This window comes from Hibiscus syriacus, unplaced genomic scaffold (assembly GCF_006381635.1).
Source record: "Hibiscus syriacus cultivar Baekdansim isolate YM2019G1 unplaced genomic scaffold, ASM638163v2 tig00110597_pilon, whole genome shotgun sequence".
Classification (NCBI taxonomy): Eukaryota; Viridiplantae; Streptophyta; class Magnoliopsida; order Malvales; family Malvaceae; genus Hibiscus; species Hibiscus syriacus.
This window is the reverse complement of record NW_024062795.1, coordinates 1,038,474-1,057,857: the sequence shown is the minus strand read 5'-3', so window position 1 is coordinate 1,057,857 and position 19,384 is coordinate 1,038,474. Positions and strand designations below refer to the sequence as shown.

At 34.6% G+C, this 19,384-nt stretch overlaps 1 protein-coding gene and 2 pseudogenes across 1 annotated transcript; 2 read left to right on the top strand and 1 right to left on the bottom strand.

Annotated features, from left to right (window-relative positions):
- The first annotated feature begins 2,635 nt into the window (after window positions 1-2,635).
- Window positions 2,636-3,967, top strand: LOC120134646 (annotated as a pseudogene).
- Window positions 3,968-6,972: 3,005 nt separating this feature from the next.
- Window positions 6,973-11,385, top strand: LOC120134645 (annotated as a pseudogene).
- Window positions 11,386-13,687: 2,302 nt separating this feature from the next.
- On the bottom strand, window positions 13,688-17,002 carry LOC120134743 (the record flags this gene model as incomplete). Its single annotated transcript, XM_039151181.1, has 10 exons — window positions 16,817-17,002; window positions 16,654-16,740; window positions 16,279-16,566; window positions 16,044-16,205; window positions 15,908-15,961; window positions 15,689-15,820; window positions 15,231-15,593; window positions 14,223-14,435; window positions 14,029-14,115; window positions 13,688-13,942 (listed from the first exon to the last, which is right to left on the bottom strand). Coding segments are annotated over exons 1-10 (1,827 nt in total), but the record flags the coding sequence as incomplete, so codon positions are not given.
- Window positions 17,003-19,384: the final 2,382 nt, after the last annotated feature.

Here is a 19,384-nt window from a genome sequence, read left to right as displayed (position 1 = left end):
TTTAAACATATTCTTTCAATTAAGATGACAAACAAAATTTAAAATTGATAGGTTTTATTCGATAAGATTAAATTTTTATATCATATTTTAGATAAAATAACTCGTATTTTTAAGTTTTAAGATCGGATATTTAGATGAATTTTTTTTAAAGTTAAGTTAGAGTTGAAATTAAAGTTAGATCAAAATGGATCTTTATAGTTAAATTAATTAATTAATGAAATTAATATATACAATTGTGGAAAATGACAAATAAATTTCATGGAAACAGTGATTGAAGCAAAATTGTTTAAAACTATTTTGCAAAAATAAGAACATAAATACACGTCGATAATATTTGTTGTTGTTACGATATTTTAATTTTTTTCCTTGAGTGAATTAATGCTTAGTTAATTTATTAAATCAATCAAATTAGGGGCAACATAACAAAATCCAACTATTTGTTTAATATTTTAATATGAAAATAAGTAATAAAATAACAAGTTGAAAAGGAAAAGGATAGGAACAAATCCAAGTGGGTACTAAGTAAATGTTTAAATGCAACTAAGTGAAGGGCGATTAGTTTTTATTTCCAAATCAAAATCGGATAAGATCCCCCAGAAACTTCCAAATGACAAAAGTTACCTCGATCATCAAAATATTTTAAATTTGTATAAAATTTATTATATATCATAAAGGTTTTTATGATAAAATTTCTTATTTATTAAATGATCCTAAAGCTTTCCGATGATAAAAGTTTCCTCACTCGTCAAATGGTTTTAACCCAATAAGAGATATCTAATTATATTATATAAAATTATTTTAATATTATATAAATTTAAGAATGTTGAAGAATAAAAGTAGATAGTTGAGATTGGTAGTAGAAAATAATAAGATTTTCATTGAAAAAGTAAAATGAGTTAATTTTAATTATTTATTTTCATTCATAAAAAAGATAAAATTAAAATAGTTTTATACAATATAAGTGAATTACATGCCTTCTGATAAATATTAAAAAATAATATATATTTAAAATATTTTTTAATTATTAATAATAAATACACATTTTATATATACAATTATTTAAACTCAATTTTTAAAAAATATAATATAATTTAAATATTAAATTTTATAGATAAAATTATTTAATAAATTTAAATATTAATTTTTTTAAAGTAAGGTTAATTTGTTTAAAATCACAAAAAGCATGGAACAGTGAAAGAGCGAAGGCATGATTCTAGAGATCTCGAGAGATCAAAATGCGAACAATAATCCATATCGGCTGCCACGTATACACATCTTCCCGACAGGGGTCAGTCACAGGATTAAAGCTTTACAGCCGCCAGCTCACTGTGCCACCAACCACGTGTACTCAAATTCTTTGACCGGTGGTAGTGGATCATGTCACGTGATTCGTAACAAGTGTCTTCGTACGAACTGTCAGATTGGGTTATTTTATTCGTACGGATCATGGGCTCGGTTTTTTGTCCTTTTGTGATACCTGATCCGGACGTGGTGCCATCACAGCCGTTTGTTTCGAGGATATTTTGGATTCTAGTGCTCCTACGTGTACTTTCAGTAAATTCTCTGTTATAGCATAATTTATCGATTTGGTATCTAATCCTAGTAATATTTTTATATATTGGTATAATTAATATTTAATGTTTTGCAATCCGTTCAAAATTTTCAATTAATACTATTTTATATTTGATTCTAAATAATCTTTAATAGTCATAATGTTGTATATTGAATTGATACTATATTTAATATAACATTTTGTTTAAGATTGCAAAACTTTCATCGATTCATTAAAAGACATTGTTAAAACGTTAAATGGTATTGGATAAGTTAAAGCCACCCTAAACTAAGCATTTTACTAGATCATTAATTAGTTGTCTGTCCTGGAAAATATCGACAACCCAATGCGTACACTAGAGAAAATGTATTCAGTTGTTGCTAAACTACACAAGGGGTTATCCGTGTCACTGCCGCTATGTTTGGCGGGTTCTTAACTGCCAAGCGTAGAGGATTAATTACACGTGGCAGCAATGCAGGATCCGGAATCATATGCCCATTTGATCGTGGCTGCCAATCTCTGCATCCCCTCCACGTTTCGTTAATCCACCAAAACCGAAATCTTAGGATTTCTGGTTAAAATTTCGTATAATTATATCAAAATCTCGAGCCTGCCCTTTGATGTTTCCACTAATTTAGTTTAGCCTAATTGGTAATATAATAATTGGAAAACACTTCCGTTAAGAATCACCTAAACTCACGATATTTTATTTAGTTTGTTCCGCGATAAGCGACAACTCCTCTCAAGAATATCCCACAGGGTCCCCAAGCAACCTGTTTTCAATTCACAGGAAGGAGAATTATAAAATGACCTGACCGTGATGTTTTTCTATCAAAGAGATAAGCACAAATCTCTAACTCCTTGGGACCCACTGATGCCAACACTAAAGACTATACCTAATGACTTGATATCAACGGCTACGCAAAGCCCGTGAGAATTGTCTCACCGTCACATCTACCGTCCTTTTATTTATTTTTTAATCGCAAGATTTTTAACTTAACCATGGTTAACTCAAACAACTACGGGTTAAAAATGCAGTTTATAACGAAGAGAACCGCTCTTCTTGTAATCAATGAACGTTGCCAAAAAATGATGATCGGAGAACTAACCCGACCAAATCCCACCGTCATAATTCCCGCAGGGGACTCATTCAACGATCCTACGTCTAGTCTTTACTCAGTTAGCTATAGCTGCAATGCGCCGTCCAGCCCTTGCCCCGTCGACTACCTCTCTGCCTTCCAACGTTACCTTCCATCGAACGATTTCGACTCCGATTCGCTTATTGAGGACGGACTTACCCGTCGATGCATTCTCGTGTGAACATTTCCGGATGTATGAATTCAAGGTGAGGAGGTGCGCTCGTGGAAGGTCACATGACTGGACTGAGTGTCCGTACGCCCACCCCGGTGAGAAAGCCCGACGGAGAGATCCGAGGAAGTTCCATTACTCTGGAACGGCCTGCCCTGATTTCCGCAAGGGAATATGTAAGAAAGGCGATTCGTGTGAGTTCGCTCATGGTGTTTTCGAGTGTTGGCTCCACCCAGCTCGTTACCGTACCCAGCCATGCAAAGACGGTACAAGTTGTAAACGAAGGGTCTGTTTTTTCGCTCACACGCCGGAACAGCTCCGACTCTTTACCCAGCAGAGTCCGAGGGGGAATGGGTACGGTTCAGGTGAGATAGATTACGTCGGTTCAATTGTACGTCACAGTTTAGACTTTGCTTCTTCACCCACTTCCATTTTGGCATCACCTCCGTTATCCCCACCTTCCGATTCACCCCCCATGTCGCCAAGTGGCTCATTTTTCTCTGTGAACGAGCTCGCTTCTTCCATGCGTAGCATGCAGCTGGGTAAGTCTAAAATGAGCGGCGCTTGTTCTTGGGGCCTACAAATGGGATCGGGCTACGGTTCCCCTAGGGGATCCACTCTCCGACACGGATTTTGTAAGTCTCCGACAACCCCAACCCGCTCTGGGTTAGGGCAGTTTGATCTATGGGGATGTAACCATTCCGAAGAACCGGCAACGGAGAGAGTGGAGTCCGGAAAAGACCTGAGGGCTAGGATGTACGCAAAGCTGAGCAAAGAAAATTCCCTTGATGGAACCGGTTTGGATCCTGATCTTGACTGGGTATCCGAATTGGTAAAGTGATTGTATACTCACTCAGCTTTTAGTTTGGATTTATTTACGGGAATTCTTAATATATATTATATAATATTGGTGGCCATAATCCAAGGTTCTGACTTGTGTGAATATCGATGTTTCTGATTTTTCGATCATGTGTAAATAGATGACGGAGAAAGAGAGATGTGGGAAGTCTCTATTTTGTGGTTTCTTTTTAATTTTGTTTCTGGTTGTAAAGACAAGCAAGTAATTAATTATGAGAGCTGCCGAAGAATGGTTAGCCGTTTATCGAATCTTAATTTTTCTTTTCTTTATTATCTCTGTAATTTCCTTTTAATCAATGTAATATATTATATTTCTTTGGATTTATTTTGTTTGAGAGTATAAATACATCTTTCCCTAGAAAAAGAAACAAAAATGGAGCTCTTCGCATGAACAATGTAGAAAACAGAAATGGAGTCTTTTCATGGAAAGTGGGGAAGGGAGTTTGGGTTCTGTCACGTAATTCCAACCTGATTGGTATGTAAATCAATGAATTAATAGGAGCAATAAAAACACTTATTGATTTGATCCATCACCTTCAAATTTAAGAGAGTTTTTATCTACGCATGATGATTCCATTTCTGACATTGACCCTTATTTAAACCGGCCCTTGTCTGCACGTACCGACTTTAATATTGGTGTAAATTTCACCTGTCATCACTCAATTATATATTTTAATAATTTTTTTCAATATAATCATTTAATTTTCAAATTACCTATTTTAATCACTTTAATTTGTGACTTCCAAGTCCGAAGTCCTTGTTCGATTTGCTTGGTATCTATTATTACTTCATATTCATTTACATGATTTTCTAATTTGTGAGCCTCATTTTTTGTTTACCACATATTATAGTTCGAGTGGATTTCATTGTAATCAAGAATGTATGACTTGTATCCTGTCATTTTTTTTACCACGCGCCCTTTATATTTTACGAGATTGTTAAATGGTATTTGGCTGTTCGTGTGCTGTAACAATTTAGGTACATACAATATGTTCCTGGACAACGTGCACAAATTTGACAGTCCTGAGAAATCAGGCCCAAAAGCAGTCAGATTGGGTTACAATGTTGGACTCACGAGAGAGTCACATACCAAATAAGTGGCGGATCCATCCTTATCACAGGGTGGGCACGTACACACCATGAAATTTGAATTTTTTCGGTTAGTTATATTTTATTGATTGTGTCTACCATAAAATTTTATTTGTGTCTACCCATACGAATCTTTTATGTTATTAATGCATGTGTGTCCACCTTAAAAAATATTTCTGGATCTACTACTATATAACTGTAACTTATTCGGAGACTTGATATGATAATATTCAAAGAATGTACATCGTGGTTTATGAGTTAAGAAGTATCTATTGTCTGAGATGAAATGAGTCCAATCGATTCATTTATTAAGGGAAAAATGTCCACCGATGCAGTTCCTTTGACCCCTAGTTAATCGATTTATTTATTAAGGGAAAAATGTCCACCGATGCAGTACCATTGACCCCTAGATAATCGAGGAAGAGGGAATTAGGGAAAAGAGAACCCTTTTAGCTCGTCATCATCAGCACTGTCCGGATCACCACAACCTACATAGTCATTGCCATCGGACTCATCGATGTAGTATTTTTTTAGCCCCATCAAGTCCAATACAAGGATTTTACACACCAGTTCTATTGGACCTGATATATGTTGCATGTACATCTATATTGAGTGGGACTGCTCCTCTATCACAATCATTTCTGTTATTTACCTTCTATTCACCGATACCATTCCTTAGGTTTTCGCTAATTTCATTCAGCAGTAGGTGATTAGGCGCCTTTGCAATCATTATTCTTCAGAAGTCATCCTTTATCATCGTACGATTCAAATGCTTCAATGAATCAATCAGCTCCATCCGTAAATGATGATATCAGAAAATCCAAAGTTAATTGGTTATTATGATAGTGATAACGATGAGACTTAGATGACTAAAAAATATTTCTAGATATCTATTCTATAACATTTGCATAATCATCAAAGAAGCACCAAATAATAACTCTATCTACATATAAAATAGAATATATAGTCACTATAACATGCACTTATCAAACAATATGATTAAAGAGTGTTTTTTATGAGCTATACCTTTCACAAAAAGAAGGAGCTATAATTTATATTTCACAACAAATTCATAATATCTCTTGCAAACAATTAGTCTCGCATAATCAAAGCAAGCAAATTGATACAAAGCATCATTTTATACAAGAGCAGGTAAAGATAAAAAACGTAGAGTTAATATATTACAGAACAAAACATCAACTAGCAAACATTTTTACGAAGTCATTGAAACCATATATATTCAACAAACTCAAAGAAAATCTCAGTTTGAGAAGTCAAGTTTATAAGGAATATTAGAATTCAAAGTTAACTAGAATATCTATGATGTCTTGGTGGATAATATAAGGTAAGATCTCGTCAAATTTGGTGGTATAAAGATAAGATAAAATCTAGTCAAATTCGATGGTGTGAAGATGTAATAAGGTGATTTGGATTGATGTAAAAATCACATGTTATATATGTGTATGTATATGTGTCGACATTTCATGAAGAATTCAATAGCAATTAGAAACCTTATCAAATTGGTCTAATAGACCTATAAATATAAGTTGCTGTCGTATAAGAAAAAGAAGAGAAATAAGAGAGTGATGACCAAGTCGAGAGACAGAGTGTGTAAGTTACAAAAGTTCAGTAAGCTTAGAAAAGACGAGTTGTATTTTTAAAGTAGTATCAATCATTGTATTGTCGTAAATATTTGTATTTGTATCTTGATTCATAATAATATATATTGTGTTTGTTATAAAGTTATGCTTTTACTTCCAACAAAAATAAATGATATGCAATGAAAATCAATCTAAATAACATATATATATACATATATATATATTGATATTTTTATAGATATATTAAAAATTATTAAAATAATATTTTATAAATTTATCATGATTATTCATAAACTCGATTCCAAAATTTTTGAAGGAAAGTTCATTTTATTCCATCTCAAAATTTAATACTAAAGAAAAAAATCTGACATATAAAACGGGATCAAATTGAAATTTGTTGGGTTCGGATTTTTTAATCGAACCTATTTTCAACTCAGTTTTTGGTTCTAATACCGAATTCAGTTGAGATATTATATTTTTAAAATATAACAGTTAAGGACCGAATTCAGTTTTATTTGATTTTTCAGCGAATGATAATTTGAATTCCCTATCACACCGAGCGAACCAAAGAAATGGAAAACAAAATTCAAAGTTAGGGAAGGGAAGCCGTTATTGTTTGTCATTTCATGATACCAGAAGCCACGAACTAACAGCTGAATAAATCCATCATATCTGCGTCGTCTTGTTGATTCGATCTTACATTTTGTTCCACTGTGTTATTGTTATTATTTTAAAAAAAGTTAGATCCCCCATGGATTTCATGAAGGCCTTCGATCAGACTGTTCGTGAAATGTAAGCTCTAAACTCATTTTTCCTAATTTTGAATCATAATTTGGTTGACCATTGTTTTTCATCAAAGATAATTTATTTATTCTTAATTTCAGTAAGAGGGAGGTCAATCTAAAAGTTTTGAAGGTTCCGGAGATTGAGCAGAAGGTGAAATTTAATGCAATTTAATGTATTTGATTGGAGGAGTATGCTTAAGATTTGATAATTGTTAAGTCATTGTTGGATTCGTTCAATTTGTTTTCAAAAGAAAAGTGCAAGGCTATGATTTGGTGTACAAGGTATAGTCCTCCATAGATTTGACACAGGTTGAGCGTGAACCAGAATTTTTTTAAAAAGAGAATTAGAATGTTTGCTATAAAATCATATTCATCTTTAAACATGAGTTTCTGAGATGATCGAAATTAAGCTCAGGTTGAAGTTGTATATTGCCTGCTAGTATATATGTTTTTGAACATGCTGAGGGATATCATACGTGTGTTGATATCTTTACCTGTTATTTTGAATTATAGGTTTCTAATTTGGTGTTGAATTGAATATTATTTTATTCAGTTGTGGCTACTGGTGCAAGATGAATTGCCTTCTTACTCATAGCTAGCAAATGTTATGAATCTGTCAACTTTACTTTTTCTTATTGAAATGATTTGTGTAGATGTTTCACGAGAACCAGAATCATTTCTGATTTTCCTTCTGCCATTGCTTGCGACAATTATGGTGAAATATGGTGATTTTGTCTTACTTTTAACTCTTTGCAATTGACTGGTTTAAGACTTGGTGGATTATGGAAAAAATGTTTTACAATTTGTTGTTAGAGTTTTCAGTATTTCTGGTAATAATGCAGGCTTCATTTGAACTTCATGTAAATGGATTTTTTTTAAAATATTAATATGGTTATATAATTTCAAGGTAAATATACGCAGGTATTGGATGCAACAGATAATGAACCGTGGGGTCCTCATGGTGCTGCATTGGCTGAAATAGCTCAGGCCACAAAGAAATTGTAGTTAACAACTTTTGCACTTCTTTCCCTGTCATTCTTTTTTCTCCTGCTGCATGCTAATTGAATTGGCTATCGTATCTTTCAGCTCTGAGTGTCAGATGGTTATGAATGTTCTTTGGTCGAGACTGGGTGAGACTAGAAAAGACTGGCGATATGTCTACAAGGTATGTGTCTAAGTGTCTTCTTCCATTAAGATGACACAGTCTAAACTTCAAATGTATGCCAAATCTCGTGCACCATTTTCATGCCCTGAACATCTAAAACTACTCTACCAGGCGTTGTCTGTTATTGAGTACTTGATTTCTCATGGCTCTGAACGTGCAGTCGATGAATAATTAGACATACTCTCCGGATCTCTGTAAGTTCTGAACCCTTGAATTTTCTGAGAGTTGTCGTCACACAGATTATTGAGTACTTGTTTTACATTTTGCAGTCCCTCACAAATTTTGAGTATGTTGAGCCAAGTGGGAAAGATATGGGAATCAATGTCCGAAAGAAAGCAGAAACCATAGTGAACCTTTTGAATAATAAAGAAAAAATAGAAGAAGCTAGAAATAAAGCTGCTGCAAACCGTGACAAGTAGGTTTATTTTAAGGAAGTGAAATGGCTATAATACCAAAACACCCCCTACACTATTTCACCTTTCTTAAATAAGTCCCTATATTGTACCCAATTGAGCCCTTAGCTTTTGATTTGTACCTAAACAAGTCCTTATTTGATTTATATCAAAGGTTTGTTTAGATGTAAATTAAAGGTTAGGTTCTTAATTACGAACAAGATAATGTTAAGAACTTATTTGTGTATAATCAAAGGTTAAGGGCTTATTCCGGTGTATAAAAAATATAGGGCTTATCTAGATAAAACAGCAAAATCCAAGATTTTTTTTTAAATTTTAGTTTTAGCCAAGTGAAATCGTATGCTTGCTTGTAGGTCTTGGTGGATTAAACTTTGCGCCTGTTGCTATTTCTAGGTACATTGGCCTGTCATCTACTGGTGTCACTTTTAAGTCTAGTGTATCCACATATAGTAGTGGAGGCTTCCAAGGTGGTGGGGATAGGTATGGAGGCCTAAGTGGCAGAAGAGAAAGTAACAGCTACAGAGACAGTTATAAAGAGAGGGACCGATATGGAGAAAAAAAGTTTGATGCAGATACCTATGTGCAGTCACGTCGAAAGACTGAAAGTGAGAGCCGAGCAAATTCCTCAAAGGAGTCTAGACGCCATGGCAGGTATATGTTTTATGCTGTTAATTGCAAAATTTTCAATAGATTGTGGGGAGTATAGCTTGCCATTACTCTATTATCTTTAAGTTGGAGAAAATTTCCTGGACCTGTACATTTTCATTGTTTGTGAACTCTGTAGTTATTGCCTTATTTGTATATTGCTTACGAAGTTTGGTTCTAGGAAATAGGAATCATATTGTTATTGTGAATCCATTTATTTTAATGATGATTCCTTTTCCACTGTCCATGTTACCTCCATTATGGAAGTTCAAGCTCTATAACTATAGCATGCTGATCTTGTTCACACCGTGCAAACACATTAAGTATGATCTTCACATTCTTTTACATATACACATATTCAAGATTTCCAACTTTTCACCTCACTGTTTCATACCTTTTTATTAGAAAAAAAAATCTTATGTGTAATGTTGTTTTGCAGCAAGGATCCAAAGGATGAACTCTCTCCAAAATTGAGTGATTCCCCCAAATACAGTCAAAGCATAAGCTCCCCTACAAGTAATCACGATGATGATGATGATGATTTTGATCCCAGGGGAACTTCTAATTCTAGTAAGATAAAAATTTGGTTGTTAAGTTGAGAATACTTATTTGGAGGTTCTCCCTTTATCATTAGGTTTTAAATGTTGTTCCTGCTAGTTATTCATTTAACAGGCTGAGGATTGGTTAAATAACTGTTCTGTGTGCTCCTCTTCTGCAATGATTTTAGATTGTATGTATTTTACCAATGCACTGTTGATTATTCTTTTGGCAGAGCCAGCGACTGAAAGTTCTAACCTGGTGGATCTGTTTGGAAAATGTTTGATTGATGACTTCTTCGATAATCCAGCGTCTGTTCCTGTGGAAAAGACCGCTATGAATACTAATTCAGCTGAAGTTGATCTATTTGCTGATGCAACTTTCGTATCAGCTCAAACTGAAGCAAGTCCTCAGGCACAGGTCAGACTTTTTCTTTAATCTAATTTTTGGGAATGTAACAATTTAATGTTCCTATCATGGAACATGAAATACAATATAATGTTCCTTTACCTTGAAATGTCGGATGATCTGTTAAATATACGAGTTCAATGACATATATACAATCTGATTTTTAGTTCGATATTAGGGCATATCCTTGGATTATGAAGAGCTGAAATCAGCTTCCCTCATCTCATATGAGCAGAAACAGGTTGATCTATTTGCTTCCCAGCTTGCCATTGCTCCTGCAGCCCCTCCAACTGTTTACCTCTTTGCAGTCACTGATCCAGTTGTCCCACAAGACACCATGGCACCAAAGTCTGAGCCAGCAAATACTATCATTGTTGATCCATTTGCAATTGTTCCGCTGAACAATTTTAATGGGTCATCAGACATTTTTGGTTCACTCAGTTCTCATCCTGATTCGGCTTCAAAAGAATCAGCACAGAATCCAACTAATGATGGATCATCAGACATTTTTGGTTCATTCGCTTCTCATCCTGATTCAGCTTCAAAAAAAGCAACACAAAGTCCGATTAATGATGGAAACCTCAACAACATGAACACAAAACCCTCACAAGAACCCAAAGCTCCTCAAAAGAAGGATACTTTCCAGGTGAAGTCTGGCATTTGGGCAGATTCTCTGAATCGTGGAATAATCGATCTTAACATATCTGCTCGTAAGTGTCCCTCATTATCCCCTTCTCTTTGTTTAATGTTTTGCATCTATTTTGACTGTTCCACTGTCATGTGAAAACCTTGCAGCCAGTAAGGTTTCACTAGTAGATGTGGGCATCCTCGGTGGATTGAGCGACATAGATAAAAGAGAGAAAGGACCTCCAACTTCATTCAATATGGGGAGAGCAATGGGAACCAGTTCCGGTATCGGAAAAACCGGGTTCACATCCTCACAAGCAACTGCTGAAGATGATATTTTCGGTAGCTTTAAGAAGTAATTTCTTTTTACCCTCATTTTTCATTATCCATCGTAATAATGAGCTAGTCTCTACTGTTCACGAAAACAGTTGGTCTGGCGCCGCTCAATACCCTATAATCAGCGAATCATTCCAATATTTTAGCCACCAAGTCACCAACTGCTTGTTTCTTGATCCTGGAAGTCAATAACTCAAACAAACCAAATTCAAAAAATAGGAAAATATTTTCACATAATTTGGTAGCTTCAAATTAATAAGATCGTTAGTTATTATTATTTTTATTAATTGTAGTGATTACATGGTAGTATATGTTCGAAATACTCTGAATTATTTAACATTAAATGTTTAAACACCCATGACATAGAAATGTTAAACTTAGGACCTCTATGGATAACAACTATCCTCTAAACTTGATTAATCAAAATATTACATGTCTGCGTAATCTGTCTAGATTTTTAAAGCGATTGGACTCTTAACCAAGGGCCAGTGTTGAAAGGGACAAATGATCTCACACTTGATCACGTAAATTCAATTTCTAGTTACCTCAAAAAAGAATAATATTACACCGTCTCATAAATTAAGACATCCATTCCAAAGAAGAAAATTAATCAAAACGGGCTAACTTCTAGCAATTAGATTCAAGAAGACGAGTATACTAACTTGAAAATTACACAATTTGACCTTTCTATTTTGATCTTATTATAAGGAGACAATCATTATAACAAAAAACAAAGGATTAAGCAAAGCTTTCAATTGCACTTGAGTTTATTATATTGTAATACGAAGGATGGGAACAAGCAAAAAGACACAAATATTATAGAACTCAGGGACAATTACAATTAGGACACCGACCAGGTCCCCCAAAGTAAAAATCGGGAAAGTGAGAAGAACCAGTGTAGCAGTTTGTTTCATCTGCCCAAGTGCCTAGCCACCGTGGATACTCGAGAGCCCGTGAATAATAATCCACGACCGCAATATTTTGTACGTAACATGCTTTCCCGTATAAACCCTCACCAAACTGTCCACTTCCCATGGCGGTCGTCGTATGCGGCGTTTTCTTCACGTTCTGGCTATACACCATTCCACCCCATTGGACCACCATAGAACTATCATTCAAGAAATACAGTTGGGTTGTTGCCGCTGCCCAATACCCTATAACTATACCGTCCCCATATTTTAACCACCAATTGTTTGTTTTGGGATCCTGAAAATCAAACTATCAATGATTATCATAATAATGATTGATGGTCTCATCCGTTTCAACCTTCTCAATCGAAATAGAATGATAAAAACCAAATTAAAGTACATTAATGATGGCCTAACTATTCAAATATTTCAAACTTCTCATTTTATGTAAAAAATTTATGATCTTTTTAGTTGGACGTTAACCTGTTGACTAGGATATGATAAAATTTGATCCATATTTCATGGATAGACTCTTCGTCGTTATGTTTTTGAGACCGTGCTTGAAAGCAATGATGATGCTTAGACATCATTAAAATATGATTTTATCATATCTCGATCAGTAGGTTAACGTCCTTCTCAGATAACCGTCAATTTTTTAATAAAAATGCAAGTTTAGAACATAAGAATCATTTTTAGGGACTCAAAAAAATAAAAAATCCTATAGATGAGGGATTATTTTGTAATTTGTAATAGTCATAGGACTAAACAAAGCATCACCCTATAGTTGAGGGACCATTTGTGTACTTTAACCATTAAAGTTAGGACAAGTGATAAAGAGGCCAATGTTACCTTGTATATGCCAATAGTTATATAATACTGTTGACCATACTCTCTGGACAAGGGCTCAATGGCTGCTCCAAGAGCGATTTCAGGGCTTATTTGAACGAAGCCATCGCAATTGTGGTCAAAACAACCAGATGTCCCGGTTGAACCTGTCTGCAAATAGTGACAAATAGTTTTAATGATATAATTTATTGCAGATTTTCTCTCTTTTTTCTTCTGATGAAAACTTACAGTCCAATATATAAAGAATCTGGTCCTGTTGTCACCATACAAATTTGGGAATACCTGACAAAATATTATAATGACACAGATTTTAAGTGGAAAAAGAATGGAGCATTTATTTGTATTGTTCAATGAACTAACCGTCCATCCAGATTCCAGGCTTTCATAATCATCAATAGGGCCACCTTTAACCCAGATTTGAGCCGTGGTGAAGTCGTCAACTGATTCAACATATGGATTCCAAACATTGATATCTCCTTTAGCTCCTATGTATCTGGATCCTAATGTAACAAGAGTTGCAGCCTGTTTCACAAAAGCTACAAAGTCAAGCAATTGAAAAAAAAGAAAAGAAAAAAGAACATGAAATATAGCTTTGAATATGCTTACGGATTCATCAACCATTGAGGGAAGTTCATATCCATCTTTCTGTTTTATTTTGTTTGATTTAGAGACAATTTCTTTTGGTTTTCTTCCGAATTGGTCGATGGAATCAGCTCTGAGTAAGTCCTCCATTCGAATTCTTCGAATCGGGACAGTTCCTTCTGGACAACTTCCACTTCTTTGCCATGTTTGAGCCACCACCAACTTCGATGACTCGTCTGTCGTGCTTGGTTTCTCTTCTTTGAAATCAAAACTGGGTTTCATCTGTATGTTGAATAGCATTCGTTAGGTCCACGAACAGTATAAGTACAAACAAGAACGAAACTGAGTGAAGATGGAAAAAAATTCACCTGGATAACATGATTCTTCAACGCAGGGTTATCGAAAGCAGGCTGTTTGTAGATATCAACACAGTCGATAATATCTCCATCTTCACTCTGCCATGGCCATTTCAGCGTTCAAAATGAACTAGTCATTTCGATGGCGTTTGTAATCATGTAATTGTATTGTGTATAATATTCAGAGGGTTTAGTAAATAAAATACCTGTATGGTCTTCACTGCGGGCTTGTTAAGCTGCTTCAATTTTCGATCAACTTCTTTGAAACTAACTTTTCCATTTGCTCCATCACTCAAATATGATAAAAGCAGCATCAAGAAAAGATTGGAAATATTCAATTTTGCCATTTTCGGCCTTTTTATCCCAAAAGTTGTAAGATGGAAAGGATATGTATCACAATCTTCTATAGCAGACACAACCTATGAATGATGTTTACAGCCAATCTCTTTAGTAATTTTCTTATTCGGTTCAGTTTTTATTTATTTTCTTTCTAATATTGAAATTAAAAAAAATCAGTGGTTATTTTCTCTTAAAATTAAATGTTCTTTCCTTTTTAATATTAAATTTCTTACCAAAATAAAATTTCTTTAATTGGGTTTTATTTATTTTGTCTTTTATTAATATTTTTTTTATTAAACTAAAGGTGTTTACAAAGTTGTATATGTTCTAAGTACTCTCAATCATTTGACAATAAACGCTCAACCACCCTTGCCGTCGCTGATGCTCAAACCATGACTTCTAGAAACAACAACGATTCTTAATCGCTGATAAAAGAGATATATCAATTGAAAACTTTTAACCACTGCTCTAGATATTAATTGTGATATTTTCATAATAAGATATTAATTTTGATATTTTCATAGCAAGATATTAATTTTGATAATTTTACCTACAACACACAATATACACAACACATTTAATGATTTACATCCAAATCCAATTTAATTACGCTCACTGAAAATCCAAACTTGTAATTAGCCACCAAAATAAAAACACATTAAAAGTTAGTTGACCAAACATGTTTATCTACTAAAATCCATAAAGAAATGTGCAATACAATCACCTTTTACACAAATTGATCTTTTGTGTTTCTGGATCTTATTATAAGGAAGCAATCGCTATAACAAAAAGAAAAGGATTATATTGTAATACAAACGATGGAAACAAGCAAAAACACAAATATTGTTGAACTCAGGGACAATTACTATTTTGACCAGGTCCCCCAAAGTAAAAAACTGGTAAAGTTCCATAACTTTTCTGGTAATTATAAGCAGTGTAGCAGTAATAGTCATCGGCCCAAGCGCCCACCCACTCAGGATATTTGAGAGCCAGCGAGTAATCCACAATGGCAGGATTTCGTATGAAACATGCATTCCCAAATAAACCCGAAGCAAAGTCTCCACTTCCCATGGCGTCTTCGTATGAGGCTTTTTCTTCACGTTCGGGCTATAAACTTGTCCACCCCATTCCACCAATGTAGAGCTCTGTTTCAAGTAAGACATTAGGGTTGCTGCTGGCCAATACCCTATAGGTATATCCTTCCCATATTTTAGCCACCAATTGCTTGTTTTAGGATCCTGAAAATTAAAAATTAGACCATACTGAATCGGAGCAGAGCGATTAAAGTTATGAGAAGTGAGAAAGAGGTCTATTTTACCATGTATATGCCTACTGTTATTTTGTACTGTTGACCAAAATGACTGGAGATGGGCTCAATGGCTCCTCCAAGGGCGATTTCGGTGCCTGTTAGAACGAAGCCACTGCATGTGAGGTCAAAACAGCCTGTTGTTTTGTATGAATCTTTCTGCAAATAAAGACAGATAATTTTAATGATATATTTAATGGTGGATTTCGATCTTCTTTTCTTATGAAAAAACGGTTATCCGCTTACTGTCCAGTGTGCAAAGAATCTGGTCCTTCTGTCACCATATAACTGTGGGTTTACCTGAAAAAGTATGGAAAATATTGGATTAAGATTTTTGAATGGAAAGTTTATTTGTATTGTTAAAGGAACCAAGCCAACTAACCGTCCATCCGGATTCCAGGCTTTCGAAATTATCCCAAGGGCCAGCTTTAAGCCAGATTTGAGCCGTGGTGAATTCATCGTCTGCTTCCACATTTGGATTCCAAACATTGATATCTCCTTTAGCTCCTATGTAATTGTATCCTAATGTAACAAGAATTGCAGCCTGTTTCACAAAAGCTACCAAGTCAAACGATTGAAGAAGAAAGAGAGAGAGAAAAAAATTATAATATGCTTACGGATCGATTAGCCATTGTAGGAAAATTAAGTTTTGTGTTGTTAATAAATGGAAAGTGACCATCTTCCTGATTTGTTGTGTTTGATTTAGAGACATCAATTTCTTGAGGTTTTCTTCCGAATCGGTGAATGGAATTCGCTCTCAGTAAGTCCTCCCTTCTAATTCTTCGAATCGGAACAGTTTCTTCTGGACAGCTTCCACTTCGTCGCCATGTTTGAGACACCACTAGCTTCGATGACTCGTCCGTTGTGCTTGGTTTCTCTTCTTTGAAATCAAAGTTGGGTTTCATCTGTACGTTGAACAGCATTTGTTACGTCCACAACCAGTATAAGCACAAACAAGAACGAAACTGAGTGATGATAGAAATTTTTTTAACCTGGATAACGTGATTCTTCAACGCAGGGTGATCGAAAGCAGGTTGTTTGTAGATATCAACACAGTCGATAATATCTCCATCTTCACTCTGCCATGGCCATTTCAACGTTCAAAATATGTATTGTACAGTGTATAATTTTTAGAGGGTTTAGTAAAGAAAATACCTGTATGGTCTTCACTGCAGGCTTGTTAAGCTGTTTTAATTTCCGATCAACTTCTTTGAAATTAACTTTTCCATTTGCGCCATCACTCAAGTAGGATAAAACCAATATCAAGAAAAGACTGGAAATATTCAGTTTTGCCACTTTCGGCCTTTTCCCCTCTCCCTCAATAGTTGTAAGATGGAACATGTCTTAGATAGAATATATTATGTTTTGGAAACCACAGATAATCTCCTTTATCAGCTCCTATTACTGTATATATATAATAAGCTCTAAAAATGTAAATATATATTGTGCCCTTAGTTTATAATTTTCTCATTAGATTTAATTACTATTTTCTTTCTGATATCGAAATTAAAATAAATTTATTGGTTATGTTAAAATGAAAATTAAATATTTCTTTCCTTTTAAAATTGAATTTCTGACCAAAATAAACTTACCTTTATTGAGTCTTTACTATTTCGTCTATTCCTGATTGATTTTTAAAATTTCTTAATTTTTACTTTTCTTATAAGAATTGTAATCCTTATCAAAATAGACTTTTCTTACCTGATTTTTTTGTTAGAACCAAATATGGAGTAATGATCTTTTTTATACCATTCATCAATTTCCTTTAATATTAAGATTTTAAACCAACAAATTTAATTCTTTGAGTATCCATGGTTAATTAATTCGTTCAAGTGTGTATAGTTGCAAAACTAGCCTTTTCTCTTTGTCAAAAAAAAAGCATTTTCTCACTTCAAACAAATTTGAAAATATATAATATCGAGTAACTTAATCCGAACATACGTAAGATCTAATGTTAGAAAATAAACTTATGAAATTTTAGGGATGAAATCGAATTTTCAAAAAAAAAATCTAAATTATGTAAGAACATAATCAATCGTTTCTATTCATCCCTATACTTAACCCAAAGGCCAATAATCAAAGTACTAGTGATAATTCATTCAGTGAGTTTTGAAGGTCTTAGATTTATTTGGAGGCAACAGCAGCCATTGATAGACCACATATCATTTCTTCCAGGGCCTCCGAAATAAAACTCAGGGTCCACAATGTAATCCGAAGCATGATCACTTCGATAACACCAGTACTCATCTTCATAACTCATCATCCATTCCGGGAACTTCAAGTTGAGTGAGATATCCAGGATTCTCACCCTCTTGAAATAACCCGAATTCTCCGTCGCCCAATCCGGAAAATTTTCATTCCCCATGTGTGTTTCTGTATGTGGAGCTCGCTCTAGCTTCGAGCTGAACACCTCGCCACCCCACTCAGCTGCTCCTGCACCATGGCTTAATGATCCGAACAGATCGGGTAGCCAATACCCTATGTTGATTCTTTCTTCGTACCGAATCCATAGATTGTTTGTATTCGGATCCTAAAAAAATGGGAATGAAAATCACAAGTTTCAATATTTTTTTCATGTGTTTTCAGGATCAATATCCTGCTGACCTTAAATATAAAGAGGTTCATCTGCCATGGAAGCCCTTCGATGACTGAGATAGGGGAAAGTGTTGAAAATAATTGTCAATTTAAGTGGCTATTTTGGTTCAAATTGGGCTGCTAAAATGGTTGAAAATTAGCAAGGTACAACTACATATTTAGTCATTGTATTTTAGGGTATTTACAAATTAGTCCTTAAGTTTCAACTATAAATACCCTAGCTCATTTATCTTTAAAACTATCCCAAAGCATTCTAGCTTTCTTCCAATACTAGAGAGAATTTAGAGAGTTTCTTGAGAGTTGTTTTCTCCTTTTTATCAAGAGAGAATTTATCATTGTTTTCTCCTTGGTCGATTGAGAGAAGTTGTAATTCATATTTTCTCATAGTGAAATTCTTCTACAGTTGCTCGTGGTTTTAACCCTATATTATTCAGGGGTTTTCCACGTAAATTTTGTGTCTCTTTTATCTTCATTTTTATTTTCTCAAATTATCAGTTGCGATTTTGCTCTATCCGATAGCCGTCTTCCGCAACAATTGGTATCCGAGCTAGATTAGAGTGTGTAATATCTGCTTACTGTCTTTGTGGTTGCCACCAAAAGGTGGATCCTCCAACATAAGAAAGTAAGAAGTTATTACCCATTCTTTGAAGGTTCCAAAGAACTATTCAAGATAGTGAAATAGTGGGAGCTATCCGTAAAAGAAGCTATGACAACGAAATTTGATATTGAAAAGTTCAATGGGAGAAATTTCTCATTGTGGAAATTAAAGATGGAGGCCATCATGAGGAAAGAAGGGTGTCTAGCGGCTATTAGTGAAAGGCCAGTGGATTTTGCAGATGACAACAAATGGATCAAAATGGACGGAAATGTTATGGCAAACTTTCATCTAGCATTAGCATATGAAGTATTGTCAAGCATCGAGGAGAAAAAGACAGCTAAGGAGATATGAGATCATCTCACCAAATTGTACGAGGCCACATCGTTGCACAATAAAATTTTCCTTAAGAGGAAATTGTATACTCTCCGTATGCCAGAATCTACTTCAGTGACGGAGCACTTAAACACGCTGAACACTTTATTTTCTCAGCTTGCATCCTTAAGATGTACAATAGGAGAACAAGAACGTGC